Below are 27,610 nucleotides of genomic sequence, written 5' to 3'. Positions count from 1 at the left end.
GGTTCATTTTTATATGCTTTTGTCGTGCAGCCTGCAGTTGTGTTTGGAGATTACAGGTGGCTGATAGGCCCATGTGTTATTATAGGTTGATTTTTAGGCTATATGCTGCCGCTGCGCAGCCTGCAGTTGTATTTTGGAGATTGTGCTTTGGCTATAGGCATACATATTACGTGTGTTTATGTGGGGTTTTTTTATGCTGCTACCGAGCAGTCTGCATTTGTGTGGTGATGTGCTTTTTATGTGTCATGCATAAATGAGTGTTGATGTTCAGCATCATGGTCAGCGTACAAGCACTCCGCATAGAAAAGCAGCGCCCATAACGTTAGGCCTGGCACCACCGTGTGTGTGTGTGTGTGAGAGAGAGAGAGAGAGAGAGAGAGAGAGAGAGAGAGAGAGAGAGTCAGAGTCTATTTGTCCCTCAACAGCAACTAATCTCGCATTCTAGTCATTTATCAATGTTTTACTGAAGTGTCTAGGCTATGCACAGTCATAACGTCAATCCTGGCAAAACTCAACCCCCCCCTCTTTTTTCTCAGCCCCCCCTGCTCAAAATACGTTCCCGCGGCTATGCTCCTGGGCGCCAACTGGGAGGAGACCCCGGGGTAGACCCAGAACGCGCTGGAGGGACTACATGTCCAATCTGGCCTGGGAACGCCTTGGGATCCCCCAGGAGGAGCTGGAGGGCGTTGCTGGGGAGAGGGACGTCTGGAGTGCCCTACTTAACTTGCTGCCACCGCGACCCGATCTCGGAAAAGCGGCGGAAGATGAGATGGGATTTATTATTTGTGGGATTCCTGATTTATCGTTTTTGTTATTATTTATAATTTCGTTTTATATATGTGTGTGTGTGTATTGTGGCGAATTCGGGGGACAGTCGCCACAGCCGGGACGCGAACCCGTATCTCCCGCTCCGCAAGCGACAACGTTAACCAGTCGACTAAAGAGTCCGCTCCGTTACTCAAATACCAACGTGTCTACTTATCCATGCACGTTACACTATATATCAACATAAATACAGGAAAAAAAGTTTTAATACATTGCATATATATATATATATGGAGGAGAGAGAGCGGGCATATGCATTTCATTGGAAGGTGCATGGTACTGCAGCGAAATTGAGGGGGCTGTCGGGGAACCATCGCCACAGCCGGGACGCGACCCGTTTCTCCTGCACCGCGGGCGACAACGTTAACCAGTCGACTAAAGGATCCGAACGGTTAGCCAACGGCTAACGTGTCTACGTTTCCGATGGCCTCACGGTCCTTCACAATCTCACCATCCCACTTCTGACACCAATGTAGCAAATTCGAGAGGCAGCTCGGGACGCGAACCCGGATTTCCCGCACACGGATGACAACGTTAACCAGTCGACTAAAGGGTCCGACCCGTCAGCCAAGGGCTAAGCGAGCCTATTCATCCGTGATCGTTACAGTACTTTTTACATGTATATGAAAATAGAGTGATTGGACTTGAGTGACCTACCATGCACGCAGCATTGGAAAATCAAGATGGCGGAGTGTTTTTCTTCCGCCGAAGAAATAACGTTTAAAAAGGCCTCCGACACAAATATATATATATATATATATAAGGCCTCCGACACAGAGATAAGACCAGAGTAAACGTTGCTCTGGCTTTTCCGAGATGGAGAGCCTTACGAAACGTTAGGAGGCTTCAGCTTGACTTGTTCATGGCTGACGAGCGAATTAGATGAGACTGAATGGCAATATTCATTGCATTCAATGGCATTGCGATAGTTCTTTTGAGGGATGGGCTTCAACCAGGCCCGTAGCCAGAAACATATTTTGGGGGGGGGGGTCGGGCAACACTGCCGAAAGCTACCGGTAAATAAAATTCCCACACTGTATACTATAGCCTAATACCCAACCGTACGGTAAATGTCAACGTATTAATGGCCCATAGATAATCATCAATGCATTAATAAATAAAAGTGGGTCTTACCTTATAAAAGCAGGTCCAATCGTCTTTTTTGTCTGCAAAAGATGTCCAGTACCTTTTCCGGCGTCACCACGATGTCTCTTTGCTCCGAGAGCAATGTCAGTCCATTAAGCCGTCTTTCCGTCATTGTACTGCGCATTTTGTCCTTGATCCTTCCCAGACGGCAAAAACTTCTCTCGACATGGGCACTGGTGACAGGAAGCGTGGTCAAAACGCGGAGAAGCTTGAAGATGCTTGGAAACAACTCACTGCTACAGGCATTTAATGCCTCAATGGCATTTTGTGGAACATAAGTTGCATCTTTCCATTTATCCTGCCAGGTGTCAATTTCTGACTTTACAACTTCCAGATGCGGTGACACTTCATCAGGATACAGGTTGGAGAGCGCTTGAGCTGAGCTGTCGTTCAGCATGCTGACCTTAGATGGCAGTAAGGGGCAGAGGTTTACAAAAACAACCGTCGGACTTTGTTGAGTATACTAGCCAGCTAAACTGGTCAATCCAACGACGTTGGAAACGTAGTTTACCTCCTAGTTTTGTAGGGAATGTTTGTCCGATATTGGCCGTCCAGTCCAGTGAGTATATTTCTCTTCTCTGTTCGTCTGATATTTTCCCACCAATATAATCCACAAAGTCGTGTGAAAACGTTTCCGAGGTAGAGGACGGCGGGCGGGTCTGCTAACTCTGACTCCGTTTCCGAGGAGGAGGGCAGTGGGTCTGCTAACACTTGCTCCGGAAAATCGGAAACGTTAGTGACCAGATCATCTGTAATGTTCTTTTTTTCTTTTTTGAGTCGGGACACGTTGAAACCAAAAAATCACTGATTTTACCTTTACTGCTCTTGCCTGATTTACAGGCAGCTTTCGGCGGCTCCATTGCTTTTGAAAAGCAAACTATAGATCGACCATTTAGCTAGCATAACCAGTGGCAGGTTGCTTAGCTGACTCGTCAGACCCCTGAGCCAATCAAAAGCGTGTGATTTTATTTGTTTTACGAAACAGACCAATAAGATACATCATGTTTGGAAACAAATTAACTGACAGGTTTAACGCCTGTCAGTCACGATAGATGCAGTGTATGAGTAGGCTAGAGGGGCGGTGACAAATAATCAAAACGATAACTAAATAATTATTGGTGCCATTTCAGACGGGCCGTGGGGTTTCGGGGGGGGGTTCAGACACGAAAACCACCTGCCTGGCTACGTGCCTGGCTTCAACGGAAGTAATAAGATCATATTTTGAATCGTCTCCATTATTTGTGATGTACGTCATTACCAATGTTGTGAATGTGGCCGTTTACTCATGATAGATTTTAGCTTACACACCAGTCCAGGAACATTAAATTCCTTGGGACATCGAGGATTTATGAAACGAAGATTACATGTGACATACTGGAGTTAAAATCCATAATTTTGACTATGATGTTGGTGATCATAATGAAATGGCTGCTGTAGATTTGCGAACAAAATGGGTTTTGGTTTGATTGCCACCCCGAGACGGGAACTATGAAAAGGCACCGTCAAGCCTAAACATGCTTAAGTTCAGGATTCAAGAGAACATATTTGCACCACCAGATCAAGGGGAATGGGTTCGTCGGAAAATGTAAAATAGCAGTGAAGTTAATTTGAAGGTGTGACTAAGAGGACGGGTCCACGGTGACAATTAAGGTCATTTTTAAGTGAAACGCATCTCCACAAAACGCGCTCAGCGTTTTTTTTTGTGTGTGTGTGTGGAAGCAGGAAGTGGTCGGTTTGCTCATGCGCAAAGGCCAGTATTGAAAACGCGCCAAAGTCTTGCGTTTTGTGGAGAACTTGCTAGCTTATGTACACCAAGTGATAGTTATACAAACACGTTTGCTTAAGCACACAAGTGACCACTTTTGTCTGCTTTCTTTTTTAGGATTTGACATGTTTCGCAGCAGCACGGAGGAGGCGACAACAGGCAGCGACACTTCAAAGTCAGGACGAAGTTCGATGGCGCCGTTGTCGGCGGGTGGTCGGCAAAATATGGCTGCTCCTAATGGGCCCAGTTCATCATCCTCACCTTCACCTCCTCCGAGCTCAGATGGCGCTATTATGAGCTCCACCCATGCGCAGTCATGTCCCCAAACGTCCTCAGGTAGGCGAAGAACCAAAGATTAACCCTGTCTTTCAGGCGGTGAGCCACAGTAAAGTCTCTGTGTTGTGTTAGATGAAGTGTACCAGGGCCGGGAAGACAGACGGAACAGGAGTCCAGGTGGCGGTTATGGCAGAACAGATGGCTCTCATTTATTGTCTTAAAAATACCCAACAAAACTAATCAGTTTCCATGGAAATACAAAATAAAATAAACTTCAACTGCCTCTATCTAGAACAAGTTGCTGATTAGCCAGCCACAACACAACTTTTAACATTTTTAGCGATGCCCAGGTAAGCTAGCATACCCATACCACACAATTAGCGATTAGCACAAACATCTTTTTAACATCCATCCATTAACCAAGCCGCTTATCCCAGTCGAGGTCACGGGGATGCTGGATGGTTCCATCCTGCACATAATCACACTCGGAACAAGGTTATAACACAGACAGTGATCTTAATGGTTTAAACTTGAGTGTTTTCAGTCGTACCGTGCTCAGGGAACCTCCTTACCTTAACCGTGGTGGCTCAAGCTAATAGATTAAACTATACCAGGATTGAAACAAAAATTAGATAGGTTATGGTAAAAGCTTGCGTGTATCTCAGAATAATGAAAGTGGTTGTTAGATACAGCTGCAATGACTGACATCACACCTTCCATGTTTTGTTATACTATAGGCAATTTCAAATGCTGCTTCAGACTACCCACAGCAGTCTCATCTGTCCCTCCATCTACCACCAGCACCTCCTCCCACTGCAGCCTTGGAGGTACACCAAGAAACAGGAGGACCCCAGGTTCTGTAGGGCCCACAGTCTCACACCCCATACGGACACCGTTGACTGAACACACTGGTAATGGCACACTAAACATTGTTTAGCTGTCAGAATGGTCCAGTCAGGGATTGTGATTATGGTTTCACTCGTGGCTGGATTAACCCGCCAGAGGGGCCCTTGGGCAAAAATGTACTTTGGCCCCTACCATCCCTATCGATTGTCCACTCACTGTACATAGTCATGGTACATGTACAAAGAGTGGATATTGACCCTTCTCAAGGCTCTCATTTGATGTTGTGTTTAAGTGTTACTTTTTACTCAAATTACCACACACCGACTGACACATGCCGAACCTGGAGCCTTCGGGGCCCTTGGGGGTCCTGGGCCCTGGAGCAGTTGCCCGCTTTGCCAAATCAGTAATCCAACCTTGCTTTCTCTGCCACTCTAGAGACGACTTCTTCCTCATCATCTTCAGTTTCTAGTGCTTCAGTTATTGTGGCTGTGGTAGATGGAAGTGGATTGGCTACGGGAGACATTGGCATGGCCAGTCTCAATCTGAGATGTCCAGAGCTTGTACTCTCACAGTTTGCAGACACTGGGACATATGCCAAGGTAATGCATGCAAGCTCAAAAGTTAGACTCAATTGGCTGATGGCAATTTGTTTCTTCTCAGAAAATTTTGTAAAATTGTGCATTTTACTAGGTAATCACCAAGCTTCACATCCTTGTTCCACTGGAAATACTTATGTCAGACACAGCCAGTGAGAAGGGAAAAGGGACAAAACTGTTCAGTCTTATCACAAATAACTTTCAGGTAGTGTTACCTTGGCTGTAACCAGTGCCAATGAAATATTTAACTCAGACAAAGATTTTATTTTATTTTTATTTTTTTACTTCGTCGTGTGATGTGTTTTTATTCTTATGACAGGGAGTAGCTTTCGTTCCAGTCCAAAGGAAGTACTTTAATGAAAGAAAAGGACTGGAGTACATTCAGCAGCTATGCGCTCCAGAGTTCAGTACTGTCATAATGGAAGTACAAACTAAGTAAGCTACTATGTTAATAGTGACTCATAGTTACAAACTAACAAGTCTCTTAGTCTTCATTAAAAACCAATTTGTTAAATGAATACTATGAAATCAAAAATAAACACATGAGCTTATGTTCCTGTTTATTTTAAACATTTTGATCTATGCAGGTACTACTGTTTGTCAGCTGCAGCTGCCTTACTAAAATACTTAGAGTTTATCCAGAATTCCATATATGCTCCCAAGTCACTTAAAGTGAGCTTTAAAGGGAGCGAACAGACTGCCATGATTGACTCAGCATCTGCCACTAACTTGGAGCTGGTAGTCAACAACAGAGATCATAGGTAAGAGGAAAAGAAAGGGGAAGAATATCAAAATATAATTTTTGTATGAAGTAGCTTTTCTTCTTTCGGCTACTTCATTTAGCGGTCGCCACAGCGGATCATCCATTTCCATTTCTTTCCGTCTTCTGCATCTTCCTCTCTCACGCCATCCACCTGCATGTCCTCCCTCACCACATCCATGAAGCTCCTCTTTGGCCTTCCTCTTCTCCTCTTGCCCAATAGCTCCATCATCATTATCATTTTTTTCAATATACCCAGCATCTCTCTTCTGCACATGTCCAAACCATCTCAATCTTGCCTCTATTGCTTTGTCCCCAAACCATCCAGCCTGAGCTCTCCCTCTAATACTATACTCATTCCTAATCCTGTCCATCTTCGTCACTCCCAACAAAAATCTTAGCATCTTCAACTCTGCCACCTCCCGCTCTGCCTCATGTCTTTTCATCAGTGCCACCATCTCCAAACCACACAACATAGCTGGTCTCACTACCATCTTGTAAACCTTCCCTTTCATCTTGCTGGTATCCTTCTATCGTAAATCACTCCTCCACCCACTCAACCCTGCCTGCACTCTCTTCTTCACCTCTTCCGCACTCTCTGTTACTTTGAACAGTGACCCCAAGCATTTAAACTCATCCACCTTCACCACCTCTACTCTTTGTATCCTCACCATCTCTCCAGTGCATACATCCACCTCTCCAATACTTTAAAATACTGCTACACATCTACAAATCCTATTTGTTCCTATTCCCAGAGCTGAAGCAAAACATGGTGAAGCAGCATTTCATTATTATGCTGCACACAGCTGGAACAAACTTCCAGAAGATTTAAGACTTGCCCAAATGGTGAACAATTCTAAAACTAAGCTAAAACTTTTATGTTTGCCATTGCTTTAACTGAATCTTCAGCCTACTGACAGTTGCACTTTGACCATTTTTCACTTTGAACTTTTATCCTGCATTTTTATCTTTTAATTTCATTTAAAAATTTTCTATTTTATTCTTTTAATCTTTTATTACTTAATTTTTTTGTTATGCTCTGTATCTCTTATTGTCTTTTTATGCCTTTTTGTAAAGCACTTTGAATTGGCTTTGTGTACGGAATTGCTATACAAGTAAACTAGCTTTTCTTTGCTTTTTGGGTGCAATAATGCCATGGCACATACTGCCCGAGATAGTTGTTCAAAAATAAATGTACACGGGCATCCGGATGGCGTGGCGGTCTATTCCATTGCCTACCAACACGGGGCTCTCCATTTCGAATCCCCGTGTTACCTCCGGCTTAGTCGGGCGTCCCTACAGACACAATTGGCCATGTCTGGGGGTGGGAAGCCGGATGTGGACATGTGTCCTGGTCGCTGCACTAGTGCCTCATCTGGTCGGTAAGGGGTGCCTGTTCGGGGGGGAGGGGGGGGATAGCATGATCCTCCAACGCGCTATGTCCCCCTAGTGAAACTCCTCACTGTCAGGTGAAAAGAAGTGGCTGGCGACTCCACATGTATCAGAGGAGGCATATGTGGTAGCCTGCAGCCCTCCCCTGATCGGCGGAGGGGTTGGAGCAGCGACTGGGATGGCTCGGAGAGTGGGGTAATTGGCTGGGTACAATTGGGAGAAAAAGGGGGGGAAATCCCCCAAAAAAGAAAGAAACAAAAATAAATAAATGTACACAATAATAAGCACTTGTATGGGCTTGGTGTGCACACAGGAGTGGACATACGCTTTTAGGGGTACTTAACTACACAAAAACACCTGGTGGTAGTAGAAGGCTGCGTGCCAACCTTCTAGAGCCCCTGCTTGATGTGGATACCATCAATATACGCTTGGACACCATACAAGAGCTCCTGCAGAATGAGGAGCTTTTCTTTGGCTTGAAGAATGGTCAGGAGCAAGTACTAGTTACATTGTATGACAGTGAATGTTGCACACACTGATAATCAACACTTTGACATGGAATATAAACATGACTGTTTCATGTTTCTCACTCCCAAGCTATAGGGCATTTCCTTGATATAGATCAGCTGCTCTCAGTTCTTGTCCAGATCCCAAAGCAGGAAACGGTGGGTACAGCACATGAATTAGTTTTGATTACTGTCAAACTAGCAGACCATAGGGAAGTTTTCAAAAAAAAAAACAGAAACAAAAACGTGTGAATGCCTGAAATATGTCTGACCAAAAGCTATTCAAAATGAGGCTTAAAAAAACCCATCCTGTGTGGTCTTACCTGATCACAGATGAAGTATTGGTTTTTGTAATTCTGCCAGTTTTGTTAATGTTGATTTGCTCGTGTAACTCAGTCAGGAATTCAGATTTATAGAATTTTAAATTTTTTAAAAGAAGCACTCATCCATTCCCTTTCTTGTCTTGCTGTTCAAGTCAAATTATTTGGTTTTCCTTCTACAGGTTCAAGTTGCTGAGGCAAAGATTGCACATGTCATTCAGCTGAAGCACACACTGGATTTGGTGCCACCATTAAGGGTAGATTTCTTGGTATTTTATACCTAAAATTTATACAGCTAAGAATAGATTTGTTTTTTAAATTAAACTTGTGCTCAAGGAAAAACAATAAATCAGCTTTTAATAATGTCAAGGCTTGATGTTTGCACATACTGGGAACATTTTTAAAATGTTTTTTTGTGAACAGATGGTGTTGGGGAACTGCAGCACTGCTTTGCTAAAGGCATATAGCGCCTCACTGGAAGACAACCGGTATCTCCATTTTCTAATGTCAAATGGACTGATTCTCTTTTATGGAATTGAATCTACGTATTGATTAGAGATTTTTTCAGACTATATTATTATTATTATTTTATCTGTTTGTATCACCCTAAGATTTGACGTGATCCTAGAGCAGATCAAGACAGTAATGAATGATGACGCCACCTACATGAAGGGAAGCCTCAACATGCGCACTCAGAAATGTTATGCTGTGCGTCCCAACATCAATGAGTTCCTGGACATTTCCCGGCGGGCTTACACTGAGATAGTGGATGATATTGCAGGTGTTTGTGCTAGATGTGCCGTACATGTGCCTTTGACATTTGATTAGACTATGGACCAAAAGCCCCTCATGAATGTCATTCTTTTTGCACAGGGCTGGTGAACCAGCTGGGGGAGAAATATGGCATGCCGATGCGTACTAGCTTCAGCAACACTCGAGGGTTCTTTGTACAGATGAAGCTCGGAGGTAGAACCTTACCTGATGGGGAACTCCCCTCAGAGTTCATCAAGGTATGGTCAAGAGAGTAATAGATAAATCACAAATGGCTGGTAGAGCCCTTAAAGGATAAGGAATGATGACTTAAAAATTGGTGAAAAGCTTAATTTCACATCTTTGACTTCAGTAGGAGATTAGCTATGTCCAATTTTGTTGGTTTAATGTAATCCTAATTTTTAAATTGTACTAACTCATGTCATTGTGTGCATTATTAATCTTTAAATCTTTTTAAAAGCATGTGTTGAAAAAAGCCAGTCATTGCCAAATGCCCTGATCTCTAAGGAGGGTAGTTTCCATCATAAGAGCTGATGCCCTCTGGCTACCTCTTACATCAAGCAAGATTTTATATGGCACTGAACAAAAAAAAGAAGAAGCAGATGAACTCGTTATTTATAGGGAACATGTTAAAATAGAGTTGCGAAGTTCTGCCCAGTAAATAACCTAAGATTGAACAGTAAGAAAAACAATATCAGTAAAAATACTATTGAGCAAAGTAGTAGAATAATTAGAACAAGACGTAAACAATGCAAACAAATTGATCTGATGAATCAGGTAAAGGCAAACCTGAAGGTTTGTTTTCATAGGATGCTAAGCAGGTTGTTTTAGAGCCTGGAAGCCCTAGTGGAGAAAATATGGTCGCCAAGCTTCATGATGTGATTTAATTGTTTTTACATTGTTCTTTGGCTTGTGTTTCTTGATATAAACCCTGTCTTTGAACCAAAGTTAGAATGAACAAAGTGGCTCGGTTTCAACGTCTGCCCACTCAGGTAACCAAGCAAAAAAACAACTACAGCTTCACTACTGTGGATGTGATGAAGATGAATGACCGCTGTAATGAGGCCCTGAGGGAGATCTTTCACATGTCCTATGTGTGAGGAAACCGTAATCATATTGATTAGCAACATAAACCATATTGTGGTTGTATTTTACTATATTTTAGTTAATATTCTGGCAATGGGGAAAAAGATGGAAGATGGAATTGTATTCTTCTTTTTATCCAGTGGAGGGGGCTATTTGTCATACATGATTGTGCCCCCAGAGCTTCATGTGCCCATCGCCTATACACTGTTTTCTTACAGGGTGATATGCCAACTGCTTTGTACTATTCATGAGCACATCCACTGTCTCTACAAGCTCTCTGATGCTGTATCAATTCTGGACATGTTGTTGTCTCTGGCCAATGCATGCACCATCTCAGACTATGGTAAGACCAGATGAGCAGTGTACCATTGTCTGGTTTTGTTTTCATCCCCAAAATAGATCATACAATCAAATTAGACTTGAAGTACGTTTACCAATTGTCTGAGAAAGTGCTGGATGCTCATAAAGCAGCCAGTAATCCACCAGCCATGGCTGCCAGCGGCTGCTCTGCTGGCCTCAGTTCTTTGTGTGTGGGTAGTAGGCAAAACCAGCACTGTAAGCCACGTGGGTGGTGGGCACTGGCCCTCAGCTGTCTAAAAGCATCTCTCCACTGACACGTGTGGACTGCCTGCCCCCTTGTATCTCAGCCAGTTTGCACTCAGATTACCCTTGTTACATAAGCTTACATTATATTTAACAAGACAAATCTCCCTACCAGAAGTAACTACTATCCAGTGCATACTCCTTTCTAAGAGATCAGTGTGTGTGTGTGTGTGTGCGCGCGCGCGCGTGCATGCGTGTGTGTGTCTGTGGTTTTTTTTTTGGACAGAACATCTCTTTAGCAATGTAATTACTGTTACATAAACATAAAAATGATACATAATTACTAGAGTTTATTTAGATGCATCAAATAAATTCAGAATTAAATGAATTCAGTATCGCATAAATTCAATATTATCTAAAAATCAGTATATCCAATGTCACTGAGTCCTTGAGCCATCTTTTTTGTCATTAAGCTACAGGATACCCTGCCAAGGAAATACATGGGCTTGATGTATTGTATGAATGAAAAATGTAGTTCAAAGCTAGTTTGATTGGTTGTTTCACCATTTTCTACTGTGTACCTGCAGTGCGTCCTGAGTTTACAGACACACTGGCCATCAAGCTGGGCCGTCACCCCATTCTGGAATGCATTACTTTCCAGCAGCCTGTATCCAACAATACTTATATCTCTGAGGGCAGCAACTTTGTCATCATCACTGGTCCCAACATGAGTGGCAAATCCACCTACCTTAAACAGGTGGCATTGTGCCAAATCATGGCTCAGATAGGTGAGCGGAAAAGTCTTGCAGCAAACGGTGCAAAGCTCAGTGATGTGCAGTGATATTCATTAATTTTTATTGTTTGAGCAGCTATTGAATCGGACTTGGTCTGGTGTATTCCTATTTCAGGCTCTTTTGTCCCTGCTGAGTATGCCTCTTTCCGGATTGCTGATCAGATTTTCACTAGAATTGGGGTGGATGATGATTTTGAAACCAACTCTTCCACCTTTATGGTGGAAATGAAGGAGGTATGTTTTGTTTCACACTCGGGGCTGTTTATCATTCCAGTAATGAAGATTATTTTATGTGTATTTTTATTTGTTCTTTACTCCCAAGGTCTCCTATATAATGCAAAATGTAAGCAACAGGTCTCTTATCATCATAGATGAATTGGGGCGTGGTACTAGTGCCGAGGAAGGCATTGGCATCTGTCATTCAGTTTGTGAGTCCCTCCTTAGCCACAAGGTAGAGTATATGTGAGGTTAGTCCTGTATTTGTGTTTGTAGCTTTTACAAATGTTTGATTTTTTTAAAAAATTTATGCTGTTTTAGTTTTTGCTCTTACTTGTTTGGCCTTACTCTTGTTTTTGCCTTCTCTGGTTTTATTTTTTTGTGTGAAGTACTTTGTGGCATTGTTTTATAAAATGCTATATACATAAAATTATTATTATTGTTATTATTTAGTATTAATAGTGCTTAATTGAGCCTTTAGTGGGGAAACTATTTTTTCAACTGCAAATCCCAAAGTAACACAAAGAACATAGCATTAGAAATGACATAGCAACACATTGCACAGCAATACATTGCCACTCCTGTCTCTCAAAATAGATGAATAGTGAGATTTATATCAACGACATGCCTGGTGTTTGTCATCACACCATATGGGTACACCTCTTAGGTGTACCCATATGGTGATTATGGGTACACCTCTTAGGTCAATAGTTGGAGGACAATGAATGTTTGAATTTATCATGTTTATGGCCTTCAATTTAGAGGTCACAAAAGGATCTAATGTGTTAACTGTTTCCTTGGTCTTCTCAGGCATTCACTTTGTTTGCCACTCACTTCTTGGAGCTTTGCCAACTTGAAACACTATATCCCAATGTGGATAACCAGCACATGGAGGTCCAGCACACACGGAGTGGTGACACTGGTGCAGAAAGTGTGGTCTACACCTACTTACTGTGCCAAGGATGCTCTGAAGAAAGACACTATGGTATAAGATCATTAAAATGTAATTACTAGCTTGTGGCATTCAGTTGTCTAAATGCTAGAGGATGTTTTTTTTTTTACATTATAGGTTTTAGAGCAGCAGAGATGACTGCACTCCCCCCAAGCATAATCCAAGATGCAAAGGCAATTGCATCCAGAGTCAGCCAGCAGCTTTTGGTATGCTTTATCTTACATGACCAGTAATATTTTACATGGGATAAATATTTAGGTTGATAATCTTTATATATTGTCGGCCCCTTTTGCCTCAGCCAGCTGCTTATTCATATGATATGCATAATTTGCATATAATGACATATACTTACAATGTATAATAAAATATTACATGCATACAATCATATATACTCATCTGTAAGGATTTATGAGTCTAACATAAGAATATCTCTAATACATTAACGAATACAAAATTGCAGACATTACAAGCAGTTAGCAGTAAGGAGTGCCTACCGCCAGACCCCGATAATGAACTTTACATTCCTAGATGAATGTTTTCAAAGAAATTGGAGCCAATGAGTAAAAGTAGCATTGTTTCTCTGTTGTTCCAGTCTAAGCATCACAGTGATCCAGAAACACAAAGGCAGAAGGTTGTGCATCACTTGGCCACTCGTCTCGAGCAGACTGCAAGGAACTCTAGACTAGACGCTGACGGCCTGCGCATATATCTGAGTGGACTGAGAAAGCACTACGAGGCAGAACTGCAGGCCATAGGGCAGTCAGCGTCCATGGACACAGGAGAGGAATGACTGACTCAGACTTAGGGTGGGGAGGGTGATGAAATCCCTGTGCAAGCGAAAGACAAGCATTGGGGGATTATAATTGTTTTTAATAGAAGTATTTGTTAAGAGGCTTGTTAAATATTAAATTACTTCTCTTGGAATCCCGCTGATCGTGAACCTGTTATATTCTTCCTCTTTTCCAACAATTCATAATTTCCCATACTATTATATCTGTAATGGGTTATGGACCTCTGATTGGGAAACGCATAAAGACCACGCCCACTCGGTACCCTAGCTCACACGGTTTGTAAGTTAGAATTTCTCCGCAGAAGCGGAGTTTTCCTTTGGCCCGAAGCGAAAGCTGTGTCCACCGGTTTGTCCCGAGCTACGAAACATGCGCTCTCCATCAGTCTAACCCGCCCCCGCCAAGCGGAAACAGGATAGTGGCACAGCGCAGCAGCTTCTGGGTAGGAGTCCTCTTGGGAAGTCGGGAGTCCACTGCCGTCAACGCAGAGCAACGTCATTTCAACAATCACGTTAATGCTATAGGGACTGCGCTTTAAAACTCAAGGTATCGTGTTAACAGTTGCTCCTACATAATATACATGGATGTCTTTTTGGTTCGCTGGTCACTCATGTCTGAGTTGTAAGTTAAACCAGGCCTGAGGACGGCCTTCAAAACGATAACGGGAAATTAGTACGCAAGAGTGCGTAAGAGATTTCACAAGAGGCGGTTGGGATGCGAACCGAGGCCGGTCTGAGTTGGTCTTGCCACAGCCACGGTCATGCCACCGAAAAAAAATACTTATTTGTTACTGTTAAACACTGATATTTCACATATTATTACTGACTACTTCCTCTGTATTCTCGATAATGACACAATTGGATTAGCCAACAACTTGGTGCTGTTGCCCAGCTAACGCGAGCTGGCTAACGTTAGCGTTAGCGAGCTCATTCATAGCAGCGGTGCCAGTGCTCAGGGGGACTCGCTAAATCGAACTAAAACCGGTGAACCCCGTTCCTGTTTCGGCTCATGTTGACCTGTCTGATTACAGACTTATTCAATCCACGTGGTCTCGCTCGAACCACTTAAATGGTCCGCAATCCTATTAGCCTTTGCCTTGGGGTCAGTCGGTGTAGCTGAACTGCGTGTCAGTCGACATGTGAGCCCCTCCTCGCCTCTCCGGGGTTCATTTGCTGCCTTCATGTGTGACTTGGCAGCTAGTAAATGTTAGCTAGCCGGCGTTGCTTTTTAAGTTTGCGAGCTCTGATGCCATTGACCGAATATACATGTTGTCGGGTCCAGCAATCGTGACGTGACTGTTAGCTTGGCTGTTTTTAAAGACCGATTTGACGCTACATGCCATGCAGGAACATGCCGGAACATTCAGTTCTCAGCCGCAGGTTGAGCCTGGCCTCTTTGGCGGAGGTCTGTCGGCTGACAAGCCAATCTCCTAGAGCAGATTTCACGACGATTGTGTTCCGTATCTGATTACGAAACAGTTTTATGAACTGTACAGTTGAGGGCTATACTGTAAATGCTAGCAGGGGTTATTAAAAAACAAAAACTCAAGCTAATTTGGGGCCTCGAATGTGACTAAGGCCTTCTTGCGAGATAGTTCTGTAAACACAATCGTTATTATCCCAGATGAAATTAGAGGTTAAATTGTTTGTAACTTTTCCGTTGAATCCCTTGGAACATTTTCAATGACTCTTGAGGTCCCCAGCCCTTATTTAGAGAAGCAGAGATTAAGGGAACAGTTTGATGCTTTTGAGGTTTTCTTTTGATTAGGGCTATGTTCCAGCTCTACTCTGGTTTTTTGACATCTGTGACTCATTAGCGCTTTTTTTTTGCCAGTGTTTCATAGATAAACTGTTATCTTGCGCATTTGGTTTTGGGCTGTGCCTTAAATCCGTGCCCGCTTCCTCGCTGCTGCCAAACCAGGAAGTATAGTCCTTTTCAATAGGTTGTTGTTGTTTTCGTATTCCTTTCTTGTGCTTTACCCGGATGCATAGTCTGTCACATTCTAAACTGTAGTTTAATCTTTCAACTGAAAATATCTGGGATATTCTGTTATCTCAATTTAAAAGATCACATCCACAGTTTTCATTGTGGGTTGAAGTTGGAAGCCAATTACTGCATCGTCAGTGTTTTGTATTGTCATTGTGGCTTATATAGCTTTTCTTTATTATGTGAGAGCAAAAAGTTGTTTGCCAGTTTTTTTTTTTTTTTTTTACACGAGTATCTGATAAAGGGAAGATTGACTTCTGTGTTATTTTATCAACTCCTAATTTCAGAGAGCTGCATTTTGGAAGATACAAATTGCCCAAGCAAACACCTTGTGCTTTACAAACCTGGATATGGACCAACTGATTTTAACATTGTTCCTCTCTGTTTTCCCTGGCAACATTGATTTACCGGTGGTAAATTACTACTGGTGATTTCCATATGTTCCTTTCTAGAGAGATTGTGTGTAAGAATGCATACAGCTATAATTTAACAAAAAAATGCTTGTTTTCCCAGGGCATACTGATAGCTTGTTTCCTCAATAATTTGTTGCCATCCTGATGAGGCAGGTGTAGTGGGTGCTGTGGCTTGCTTTTCCACGTTCTTTCTACTCTTGTTTTTGGGACGGCATGGCTATCAGGAGTTCCTTGGTGTGTCTGTCCCTGCCAAAGCTTGGAGGTCTGGCCAGCCAAGTGGCTAAATTCCGGGGAGCCAATGGCCCGAGAGGGCTTTGTCCTCCAGGCTGATTTCCATGCTGGGACATGGCTCCGGCTGCAAATGGAAACTCACTTTACAGTTTAAGGTATGGCGTTGAAAGAAAGTACGCAAGCTTCAAGCAGTACACTACCTGCTCTACCAGTTCCTACCTTGTTCATGCTAAGAAGCACTCTTCCTTAAGAGTTGTTCCTTGATGGCTGCAGTTTTCCTGAATTTGGGAGGACTTGACACATGCAGTATATGTGAAGTAATCTTTTAGTTGGAAATTAATTGCCCACTATAGTCATGAAAGAGCTTCTATCTCATCCTTGTTTGCAAGTATACCCACAGACTGTACAACATATTTCTTTGTGTCTGGCCTTGTGCAGTCATTGTTTAGTGAACCATCGAGTCACTTAGCCAGTTTATGTCCAGGTTTGAGGCTAAGCATATCTAACACAGCTCTATAACCTGTTCTTGATCCTAGCCGTTCATTACCTTTTGAGATTTCTGTTTTTATACCACCATTTAGTTGGCCAATAAGGACTTCACTCACTTTCACTGAAGGTCACAAGATTTCTTTATAAAGTAGATAAGAGGTACGTCTTATTAAACAAAGGAAAGTGCAGCAACATGTAATAATTTGGCATGAAATCTTGGCTTTCCTGTACGTTTTTTTTCTCTCTGGGTTTTGTTATGGAATCTTACATTTGTCTAGGTTACATAATTTCCATCTTCGTCTAACCAAACAGAAGTTTCTCTTCCTACAATGGAAGTGGGTACTTGAAATGAGTTTCCCCTCAGCCTGCCCTTTAGCCATTTGCGTGCTGAGGAATTCATGTTCTTTGACACCAAATGTTCAAAAGGCCTCTGTAGGGTTAAATGGAATATGCAATGAATGGACAAGGCTAACATCCCCTCTGACTATAAGAATAACCTTCAAAGGAATTTTAACTTTGTCAGAGCGCTTCAAAAATATCACATAATGAGGCAGTTTTTTACGTGCTAGCTGAGAAGAGGCTTATTGTTTGAAGAGTCCAGGGCCTGTGCTTCTTAAGAGTGAGGACCCCATGAATTGTGAGAAATTATTTCAGGGGAGACTTAAGAGGTATTGCCGAAACAAGGTGGACCTGAAGCCTGTTGGGCCTAGAGATGCACGGAAGTGGAAAGTTATTCTTAAATCTATTATGACTAATCTGCCTAATCCAAATTACATAAGAGGCCTACAGTAGTATAAGAGAACTACACACAAGGCTGTCCTATGCGATATCACTGCCACCAGTCTTTTTAACAGAGTTGGAGGGTACACAGTACATTTACAACTGTCATTAACGCATTGTATTGATGAACAAACTGCTCCTTCACTCAGCAGACTACAGCAAGTGGAGAATCTGCCCTATCGGTTGCTACTACAGCTTCATTCCCCTGTTCAGGGTTTCTTTACTTTGATTATTAGTGAGGTGGTTTGCTATTGATGATTTGTTCAAACTTGGAACTGGATCCAAATTTTCAACAACTGGGTATTCATATAGTAAAGTGAGTTTTGAAGCCGCTTATCAAATCCTGAAAGCGTAGTTTGTCACATTTACTTAAGTGAGCAGTATGAAGTCTAAAGTTTTAGTCAACATAGCAAGTAATTACTTGCTGTGTTGTGTTACTAGCTACCAATGTTTGAGTAACTACTTGCATGTAACAGCGTTATTTAATTACAAAATAAATGTAAATGTAATGTTTTACAATTACTGAGAAAAAATATGTAAGTTAGTTACTAATCAAAATGTTGGCGATTACAAAGGGTTACATCCAAATATATTCTTTTTGGTAAAAAGTTTATGTAGAATATAACAATCATTCTGTTGCTTTGCATTTTTTCGCCATGCAGGAATGCTGCCTTTTGGCATATTTCCAGACAAAACGGGTCAGCAAAGCTGAGACAAATTTGAGTGCAACACCATCAAGGGTTGGATGGCTTCCAAGGAGCTGTCTATACAGGCTCCATTCATTGGGCTGTGTGCACCCAAATTTTGACTTTTCAGCTTTATTGCCCAGTTTAAAACATTTGTTATAACAGTATTCAAAAAGTAATCAAATGTGTAATAAGTTACATTACTTTGAAGTAGTTAAAATAGTTACATTCCTTATTACATTTTTAACAGGATAACTAGTAATCTATAACCTTCCCAACCCTGCTAGCTACATGTTTACAAGGCTAGCCTGAGCAAATGCTCCAAAGTGTGGCTAAACTTCACTAAAGAAAACAGCAATACGACGAACTGCAGTCATTACAGTAAGAATTTCATGCAGGAGAGGAAGCATCTTCAATGTTGCCAAATATTTGCTGCAGTAAGATTTTAGACCTAAAAGAATGCAGCCTTTTCAATTTCTCTCTTAGCCACAGTCATCATAATCCCTCATATTCAGACTCATGCTAGTACCATTAACTTGGTGCCTTGTGCAATAATACACAAACTGCAGGAATCCAACTTTGAAACTGCTAGAAAGAGGATAGGTTGTATCCCCTTAGATACAAGATCACATAGCAATCTTCTCCAGTTTTTCCTCAGATAGGGTTGCCGCCTTCTATGTGGAGAAATAAGGGGCCCCTTGCTGCCAGTCCTGCATCTTCTCCCCTGTGGTGATAAAATGATTTGATTTGATTTTTTTGCAGGGGGGGTCCAATATGCCGATGCACACGATTTGAAGTGTTTCATTGTGAGACAAAATAACAAAAGCACTTAGAATTATAAATGTAACAAAAAAAGTATTATACTTTGGATTTGTAATACTGGTTTGATGCAAACAAGACCGAAACATCACAAACATAATAACCCTAACCCTATTCCCAAACAAATGGAAACGATCAGTAACTGCAAGTATTCCCCAGTAGCCTCCAGAAAAGAAATAAACAAAAAATATTCTTTGTTTCCGTAGCGGCTGTAAAGTCAGTCATTCTCTTTGACGTACTGATATTCCGTTTCCCATTCAGCCATATATCTTGACAGCCTCTTACATTTCACAGGCGGACTTGCAGACATCATTAAAATAAGGAAAACCTTCCCCACAAAAACGGCAACTGAGGGTGCTATTTTTAACTGTACAAGGGCCTAATGGCACCGATGAGTTTTTTGAAAATTGTACATGGAGTCCACATCCTGTATGTTTTTTATTGTGGAATAAAATCAATCAATCAATGAAGAGGTTACATTTCTTCTGAACTGTTGAGTTTCCTTTTAGATGGGCAAAATGCACAAATAATATCCTGCTATTATACATTTGGTACATAATAGTAAAATTTGAGTTGTGAAGAATGGTATCTAGGTATAGTTATTTAAATGTAATATTGCAGGAAGATGACAATGTCCAAACCCCAAATACAATAGCCTATTGAGATAATGGGACCTAGTTTTCGCTTTTAAAACATTGTAGTTTCTTTCTCAAAAATGATTAGAATTGGAATCAGGATTTAATAAGTACAAACAGAAACGTTAAAATAAGCATTTACAAAAGTGTTCATGATTTGGACATTAATGGAGTGGATATTTCCTGAATATATTGGCGATAGAAATGATCAGAAAGGACATTTGTTTGCATGTAAATGTTTAATCTTGTAGCTTTTAAATAAAGCTGTGATATTGTCAGGTAGGAAAAGGTAGATGTTAGTGAACCAATCATTTTCATCCTAAAAGGCATAACACATGCATTCCGTCTGTGTTCTTAGTGTTTGTGTTCATTGTTTGGTTGTGGATTGTGGTTAGTTATTGGGCCTCTTGGTTCCCACATAATAACTTCTGCTTGGTCTCCATCGAGTCCCTCATACTCCTGGTTTTATAGCTAGAGGCTATGGCAGAAGCTTAACTAGTTAAAAAAAACTTGGGACTCTTTGACTCTTTAAAGTATTTTTATGATGCAGTTAATGGAAAAGTTTTTGATATTATGTGTAGAAGTGGCTTAAGAGGGGCTGGTGGCTGACTGAGGGCTGCTTGTCAGGAGAGCCTTTTCTTCCTTAGTTCGACGCAGATGGGCAAAAGTGCAGCAGCAGCAGACCTCGGTGGTTGACATTTACACACAGGTATATTTTTGCCTGTTGCAAAGCCTTCCTGTTTGAGGCTAGAGTGTCATTATGTCACCCTTGTTAGCAAGGATTGAAGGAGGGAAGTGACCACTGAGACAGGCAGCCAAAGTGGGATTTCCTTTCACCCTAACTGTGTCTCTACTCTTGACCCAATTTTGTGCTGCCTTTAAAACCCATTGGTGAAATCGGTAGTATTTGCTGGCATATATGCAACTCTCACTGGAAGATGAAGCATCGTTCTCTGTCCTCGTATGTGCATGTGTGTTTTGTTTTGTTTGTTTGTTTGTTTGTTTGTTTGTTTGTTTTTTGTCTTATAAAGTGTTGGCATGACATAATGTTGTCTAATACAATCATCACTGAGAGGGCAGGTCCAGAACAAGAAGGCTGGACAAACCTGCCTGATGTACTAATCCTCCCTGCTGCTTTCATTTCTCATACACTGGTTCACATGTCACAGACTGGTTGTTGATTTGTTGACAAATATTCCTTGACAGGAGATAGACTGAAGTGTGTGATCACCCCATCTGGTGCTTGGGTAGTACAAAGAAAAGAAGTGCCCCCCGGAACCGCAATTTCATGGAGATAACTTGTCATGGAATTCATTATTTAGTCTTGTTAGTTAAACCTCAGAGTAAATTATAAGTTTAGTATGTAAGGCTCCTTTTCAATGATGGGAATTGGATCAGGTCTACTTTTTCACCTAGACAATTGACAAAAAAGCTGGCATAACCTCAACACCATCCCACCCTTCCCCTTTCTCATTTGCAGAATGGCGGTGGATATCTACGACTCTCAGTACCTGCTCATCCTGGCCCCCTCCTTGGTCATCGTCCTCATGTTTCTCTTCTTCTGGCTCTTCATGAAGGAGACCTCCTACGATGAGGTGCTGGCCAGGCAGAAAAGAGACCTCAAGCTGCCGCCCTCCAAACCAGAAACCCGAAAGAAGAACGACAAGAAGAAGAGCAAGAAAAAGGAGAGTGCCAGTGTGGGGGGAGGTGGAGGAGGTGGCGGGGGCGGAGGAGAGTCAGAGGAGGAACTGCGGGACTTTGATGTGGCTGATGCAGTCAACAGCTCTCTTCTTGAACCGGAGGAGGAGGCCACACCTATGGCACCACCCGCCCCTAACCCTCCAGTGCCTGTGGTTGTACCAGGAGAGGCTCCTGCTGGGATAAGGGAGAGGAAGAAGAAGGAGAAAAAGGCTGCCAAGGCCGCTGCTGCAGCTCCTCCATCTCTTGAGGAGCCAGAGGTAAATGGCTCTAAGCTGGCCAACCGCAAGGCAGAATTACCTCTGGCTGTGAGCAAACAGCCCAGCCCACCCTTTCCTCAGCCTGACGTGCAGATCCAGGCTCAGGTCCAGGTCCAAATGCAGATCCAGCCTCTGGCTCAGGCCCAGGTTCAGGCTCAGGCTCTGGCCCAGACCCCTCCTCAGACTTCTGGGAAGAAGAAGGAAAAGAAGAAACAGAAAGCTGAGGCTGGTGAGTATTTAAGAGCACGAGCGAAGAGAGACTGTATCAAGTGCAGTGTCTGCCCTGAAATGCTATATAAATAGATCAGCTAACTTTAATTCTGCCTCATTAGTTTTCTGTGTTAATTCATCTATCGATCCGGGGCTCCGTTCATGAAAGTTGTGACAAGAGATGAGATCTGCATGATGTGACAAATTTCTACCTCTCTGCTTTGAGTGTATTCATGTAAAAATCACAATTGCAAGCCATGCATGATTGCAATTGTCATGTCAATCAGTAAATCGACAATCTTATCCCCCTGCCTCCTTTTGGTTTTATAAGCAACTCTTAGTTTTCCAAAGAATGAATGGTGATGCTATGGACTTCACTGTCTGTAAGCTATTCAATATATATATATACACTACCGTTCAAAAGTTTGGGATCACCCAAACAATTTTGTGTTTTCCATGAAAAGTCACACTTATTCACCACCATATGTTGCGAAATGAATAGAAAATAGAGTCAAGACATTGACAAGGTTAGAAATAATGATTTGTATTTGAAATAAGATTTTTTTTACATCAAACTTTGCTTTCGTCAAAGAATCCTCCATTTGCAGCAATTACAGCATTGCAGACCTTTGGCATTCTAGCTGTTAATTTGTTGAGGTAATCTGGAGAAATTGCACCCCACGCTTCCAGAAGCAGCTCCCACAAGTTGGATTGGTTGGATGGGCACTTCTTTGAGCAGATTGAGTTTCTGGAGCATCACATTTGTGGGGTCAATTAAACGCTCAAAATGGCCAGAAAAAGAGAACTTTCATCTGAAACTCGACAGTCTATTCTTGTTCTTAGAAATGAAGGCTATTCCATGCGAGAAATTGCTAAGAAATTGAAGATTTCCTACACCGGTGTGTACTACTCCCTTCAGAGGACAGCACAAACAGGCTCTAACCAGAGTAGAAAAAGAAGTGGGAGGCCGCGTTGCACAACTGAGCAAGAAGATAAGTACATTAGAGTCTCTAGTTTGAGAAACAGACGCCTCACAGGTCCCCAACTGGCATCTTCATTAAATAGTACCTGTTAGAGCCTCTTTGTGCTGTCCTCTGAAGGGAGTAGTACACACCGGTGTAGGAAATCTTCAATTTCTTAGCAATTTCTCGCATGGAATAGCCTTCATTTCTAAGAACAAGAATAGACTGTCGAGTTTCAGATGAAAGTTCTCTTTTTCTGGCCATTTTGAGCGTTTAATTGACCCCACAAATGTGATGCTCCAGAAACTCAATCTGCTCAAAGAAGAGCCCATCCAACCAATCCAACTTGTGGGAGCTGCTTCTGGAAGCGTGGGGTGCAATTTCTCCAGATTACCTCAACAAATTAACAGCTAGAATGCCAAAGGTCTGCAATGCTGTAATTGCTGCAAATGGAGGATTCTTTGACGAAAGCAAAGTTTGATGTAAAAAAAATCTTATTTCAAATACAAATCATTATTTCTAACCTTGTCAATGTCTTGACTCTATTTTCTATTCATTTCACAACATATGGTGGTGAATAAGTGTGACTTTTCATGGAAAACACGAAATTGTTTGGGTGATCCCAAACTTTTGAACGGTAGTGTATATATATATATATATATATATATTGATTTTTCCAAATTATTCTCCTCAATTGTACTCGGCCAATTACCCCACTTTTCTGAGCCATCCCAGTTGCTGCTGCACCCCCTCTGCCGATCCGGGGAGGGCTGCAGACTACCACATGCCTCCTATGATACATGTGGCGTCGCCAGCCGCTTCTTTTCACCTGACAGTGAGGAGTTTCACCAGGGGGACGTAGCGTGTGGTAGGATCACGCTATTCCCCCCAGTTCCCCCTCCCCCCTGAACAGGCACCCCCGACCGACCAGATGAGGCGCTAGTACGGCGACCAGGACACATACCCACATCTGGCTTCCCACCTGCAGACACGGCCAATTGTGTCTGTAGGGACACCCAACCAAGCCGGAGGTAACACGGGGATTTGAACCAGTGATCCCCATGTTGGTCAAAGCAATTTTTAATAGTTAGAAATATTTCACAATTTTTTTCTCCCCTTATTCCAAGGTTAATTATAAACAAATCGAATTGAAACTGTTAATGGCTAAAGCACAATTGACATTTGTTCCTAGAGCAAAAATCCACAGGGAAAGTAATAATTTGGTTGTGAATAATCTACCGGCTGAATTATGACCTTTAAGGTGTGGCGTACCAGCTTTGTGCATGCTGAGGAGCTTGGAACAACTCCAAATTCTTTGCCACCACCCCCCCACCCTAGCCTCCATAAAGTGAAAAAGGAAAATAAAAAAAAGAAATATGCTTACTTAAATAAAAATTATATTGGGTAGTCATATCTGATATGAATGGGAATTTGTGTGCACGGTATATCAGTAATGTTCAAAACTAAATGTATTTTTTTCATGGGTAGGTAAATGACATCAGACAAGTTGTTCTAGAGTTTTGGTGTGTGGAAGGGTCCCCTATACATCAAAAATCCCACATTTTATTTTCATGACACTAATTACACTATTTGAAGGGAAAAGTATAGGAAGAACATATTTTTCTGTCTTTTTCATAGATGAACATGGACATTCAATTTCCTAAGTTGGTGCCTGTTCAGACGGTTGTTTGATAAAATAAGTGGTGGAAGGAAGGCAAATTTTTCAATGGAAGATGTCCCCACCATCACTTAGAAGGTTAGATTAAACAAAAGCATTTTATTTGGTAAATATTCAGTAGGCCTCTTCTGTGTCAGTAAAACTGGGGGGGGGGAAAGCAATCTATACCTTTTGAGCAACCCAGTATCTCTGTAGATAGCTAAAGTAAGGTCACAATCATGAAAGATTCTTTCTGGAGCGTACCTCCTTCTACACAATCAAAGGAAATGCTGGATTTGTGAGAAAAGAAATGGCTGTGTCAGAGGTCTGTAGTCATCACACTTTTATTTGCAGTTTGCAAGTGATGCGTTTTCATGAAACGAGCCCCTCGGTGAAATGAGACTGTTTAAACCACAGTGGACATTGGAAGAAAAGCGAGACAGAAAAAGTTTGCCTTAGAAACTGAGACATCAAATTGTAACACCATTTCATCTTAATTAGCGTTTGAAATCATAAGCTGAGTGCTATTTGTCTTTGGTGTCCAGCTGATGAACAGCAGCCTCAGGCTAAAGTGGAGCAGGCCCCACCCTCTGTCAAGAAAGAGGCTCACTTGATAGCTGAAACCAAAGCTCTTGATGGTGTTCCCCCCACAACTACCGGCGGCAAGAAAAAGAACTCTGCCAAAAAGCAGAAGACTGAGCCTGGTAAGGAGGATGGAATGATTTATGCATGCCAAATTGTTGGATTTTCTGGTTATACAAACAGTTAGGATGAGTAATCAAGCTTGAGCCTGACCCTGTCTACTTGTGTGCAGAGTAATAAACCTGTTTTCTCAGTCCCGGTAGATGAGTCCCATGTTCTGACTGACTCCTCAGCGGCTCCTAACCACCAGGCTGCCCATAACGATGATGTGTCCTCCAAGGGGAGTGGCAAGAAACAGAAAAATGAAACTGATAGGGGTGAGACTGGCAATTTCCTAATTCTAGATAATGTAATTGAGGCATTATTTTTATGGGTAATCAAATACTTTTCCACTCTTGAGACCACTCAGTTTTCTGAGCTTTCCACTATCCACTGGCCATCTTGTAATCCTTAAATTCCTATCTCTATGTTTTTAACAGAGAACACTGAAGTTAAACTGAAGGAGCTGCTTTCTGGTCTTGCTAGTCTAACTTTGTCTGAGGCAGAAGCAGTCAGTGTGATGACCCTCCTCCGAGAGAAGAGCCCTAATGCCTTGGACACCTGGCAAAAGGTGAGTGTGGAGAGAACCTAATAATTGTGGTATGTGTAATAATAGTGATGGGAGACAGCCTTAAATGATTGAGGTATAGTGATGTTTACCTCTTATTGGATACATTTGGCAGAAACACTTAACATTTATAGTTTTAATTTGTTCGTCTATTTGTTAATGTCACGTACCCCCTCTTGTTCAGTCTATAGCCAAACCTGACCCAGCAGCCCAGGAGAGAGAACGGCTCCTCACCACTCTGCAGGAGGAGGCATCCATTGCCAAGGAAAAGGTCAAGCAGCTGAGCCAGGTCTGTATGAAGTGATGTGATTTTATTTCCAGGAAGCACCATAACTATTATTTTCTCCAACTTGATGATGCACTCTTCTCTGACCTTGTGTCATCGTGTACTAGGAGCTTCAGGTCGAGAAGCAGAAGACAAATCGGACAGAGGCCGTGATGAGAGAGCAGCGAGGAGCCATGGAGAAGGAGCTTGGGGGAATGCAGGCTAAAGCCCAGGGCAGCTACCAGGAGCTCCAGACAATGCAGATAAAGGTGACCGTTTGGTCATATTAAACAGGGTTTCTGTGCAGGTTTAGAACATCAAGGAATGCATTGATGATGAATTTGATTCTTCTCAGGTCTTTAAAAGTTTAGCTATAACATAAAAACCTTTAATGTGTGTGCATGTGGGGGAATCGGCTTTCATATGTTTGACCCACTCTGGTCGCATTTTACTACATAATAAGATGTTTCTTATTGAGGAATCATCTTGAAGAGGAGCCAAACAGGCCCAGCCACTGTTAACCTACCTCATATCAAAAATTGGTCAATGAAAATGAAATTCCAGAACAAAGCAGTGTATTGAAAAGGGAAAGGTAGGGTTATGCATATCACTACTGTTCCCTGAAGGAGAGGAACTTGGTACAACACATATTGTATGGGATATAACGCCCTCTTGAATCTGTCAGAAGACACCTTTATTCATGCCTGAAAGGCAAATGATGCATGGTGGCCTGGTCCCACCCCCCTAGGCTATATAGCATCCATCAGTTTGTTACACTGAACACTCCCAGCGAAGCGGGACGAATGAGTGTTGTACCTCGTTCCTCTCCTTCAGGGAACAGTGGTTATATTCATAACCCTACGTTCCCTTTCAGTTGATACACTCGGTACAACACATTGTATGGGACCTATATTCATGCCCCACAGAGCAGGAATAAACCAACCCACTGGGTTTAAATTAAAGTTGACCCAGCAGAGAGAGTGAGCCACTGAAGGGGCCACTACATCTAAATGATAAAACCACACAAAAGTGTGTGAAGAAGCCCAGCTAGCTGCTGCGCAAATGTCTTGGACAGACAAGCCCTTGGAACAAGGCCCAAAACAAAGCTATGCCACTGGTAGTGGGCCCACACCCTCAGCTTTGCTGCTGTAAGTCAAGAGAAATGGCCTCAACTATCCAATGAGAAAGTCACTGCTTTGACAGAGCCTTGCCCATAACTAGATTAGCAAAGCAGACAAACAGCTGATCTCATTACAAAAAGGCTGAGTATGGTTAACAGATGTGTGTAAAGTCCTCACAAGACACAACATATCCAACTTTCTCTCTTCCTCCGGGACAAAAGAAGGAGGGGACAGCAGAAACTCAAAAGCCAATGAACTAGGGCATCCGGGTAGCGTAGCGGTCTATTCCGTTGCCTACCAATACGAGGATCAGCAGTTTGAATCCCCGTGTTACCTCCGGCTTGGTCAGGCGTCCCTACAGACACAATTGGCCGTGTCTATAGATGGGAAGCCGGATGTGGGTATGTGTCCTGTTAGCTGCACTAGCGCCTCATCTGGTCGGTCGGAGCGCCTATTCAGGGGGGAGGGGGAACTGGGGGGAATAGCGTGATCCCCCCCACGTGCTACGTCCCCCTGGCGAAACTCCTCACTGTCAGGTGAAAAGAAGTGGCAGGCGACTCCACGTGTA

At 42.4% G+C, this 27,610-nt stretch overlaps 2 protein-coding genes across 6 annotated transcripts in view; both read left to right on the top strand.

The window, feature by feature from the left end:
• The first annotated feature begins 3,538 nt into the window (after positions 1–3,538).
• On the top strand, positions 3,539–13,583 carry msh4 (mutS homolog 4). Its single transcript, XM_056295375.1, has 21 exons — positions 3,539–3,542; positions 3,854–4,072; positions 4,750–4,923; positions 5,294–5,457; positions 5,549–5,659; positions 5,774–5,889; positions 6,042–6,215; positions 7,920–8,092; positions 8,204–8,271; positions 8,615–8,689; positions 8,856–8,920; positions 9,044–9,213; positions 9,306–9,442; positions 10,196–10,299; positions 10,508–10,632; positions 11,420–11,620; positions 11,741–11,859; positions 11,948–12,076; positions 12,652–12,826; positions 12,911–12,999; positions 13,386–13,583. Exons 1-21 carry the CDS (start codon positions 3,539–3,541, stop codon positions 13,581–13,583), a joined length of 2,790 nt encoding a protein of 929 aa, XP_056151350.1.
• Positions 13,584–13,931: 348 nt separating this feature from the next.
• ktn1 (kinectin 1) overlaps positions 13,932–27,610 on the top strand; it is a 37,121-nt gene continuing 23,442 nt past the window's right edge. For 2 of the 5 annotated variants that reach the window (XM_056295644.1, XM_056295643.1), the window contains exons 1-7: positions 13,935–14,127; positions 21,101–21,807; positions 24,953–25,111; positions 25,244–25,366; positions 25,529–25,659; positions 25,841–25,945; positions 26,050–26,190. In XM_056295644.1, the coding sequence (XP_056151619.1) occupies positions 21,102–21,807; positions 24,953–25,111; positions 25,244–25,366; positions 25,529–25,659; positions 25,841–25,945; positions 26,050–26,190 (1,365 nt within the window). In that variant the 5' untranslated portion in view covers positions 13,935–14,127; position 21,101. Of the gene's footprint in view, positions 14,128–21,100; positions 21,808–24,952; positions 25,112–25,243; positions 25,367–25,528; positions 25,660–25,840; positions 25,946–26,049; positions 26,191–27,610 lie in introns of all 5 variants that reach the window. The other 3 variants (XM_056295647.1, XM_056295645.1, XM_056295646.1) reach the window with 3 other exon arrangements.

This window comes from Lampris incognitus, chromosome 16 (genome assembly GCF_029633865.1).
Source record: "Lampris incognitus isolate fLamInc1 chromosome 16, fLamInc1.hap2, whole genome shotgun sequence".
NCBI classification, from domain to species: Eukaryota; Metazoa; Chordata; class Actinopteri; order Lampriformes; family Lampridae; genus Lampris; species Lampris incognitus.
The sequence above is the reverse complement of the archived record's forward strand: the minus strand, read 5'-3'. Positions and strand labels throughout refer to the sequence as shown.

Bases quoted from the DNA above. Each gene is read 5' to 3' on its own strand.
- msh4 (XM_056295375.1), top strand. The intron at 5,458-5,548 runs GTAATGCATGCA...GCATTTTACTAG, and splicing joins ACACTGGGACATATGCCAAG to GTAATCACCAAGCTTCACAT. The intron at 12,077-12,651 runs GTAGAGTATATG...TGGTCTTCTCAG, and splicing joins AGTCCCTCCTTAGCCACAAG to GCATTCACTTTGTTTGCCAC.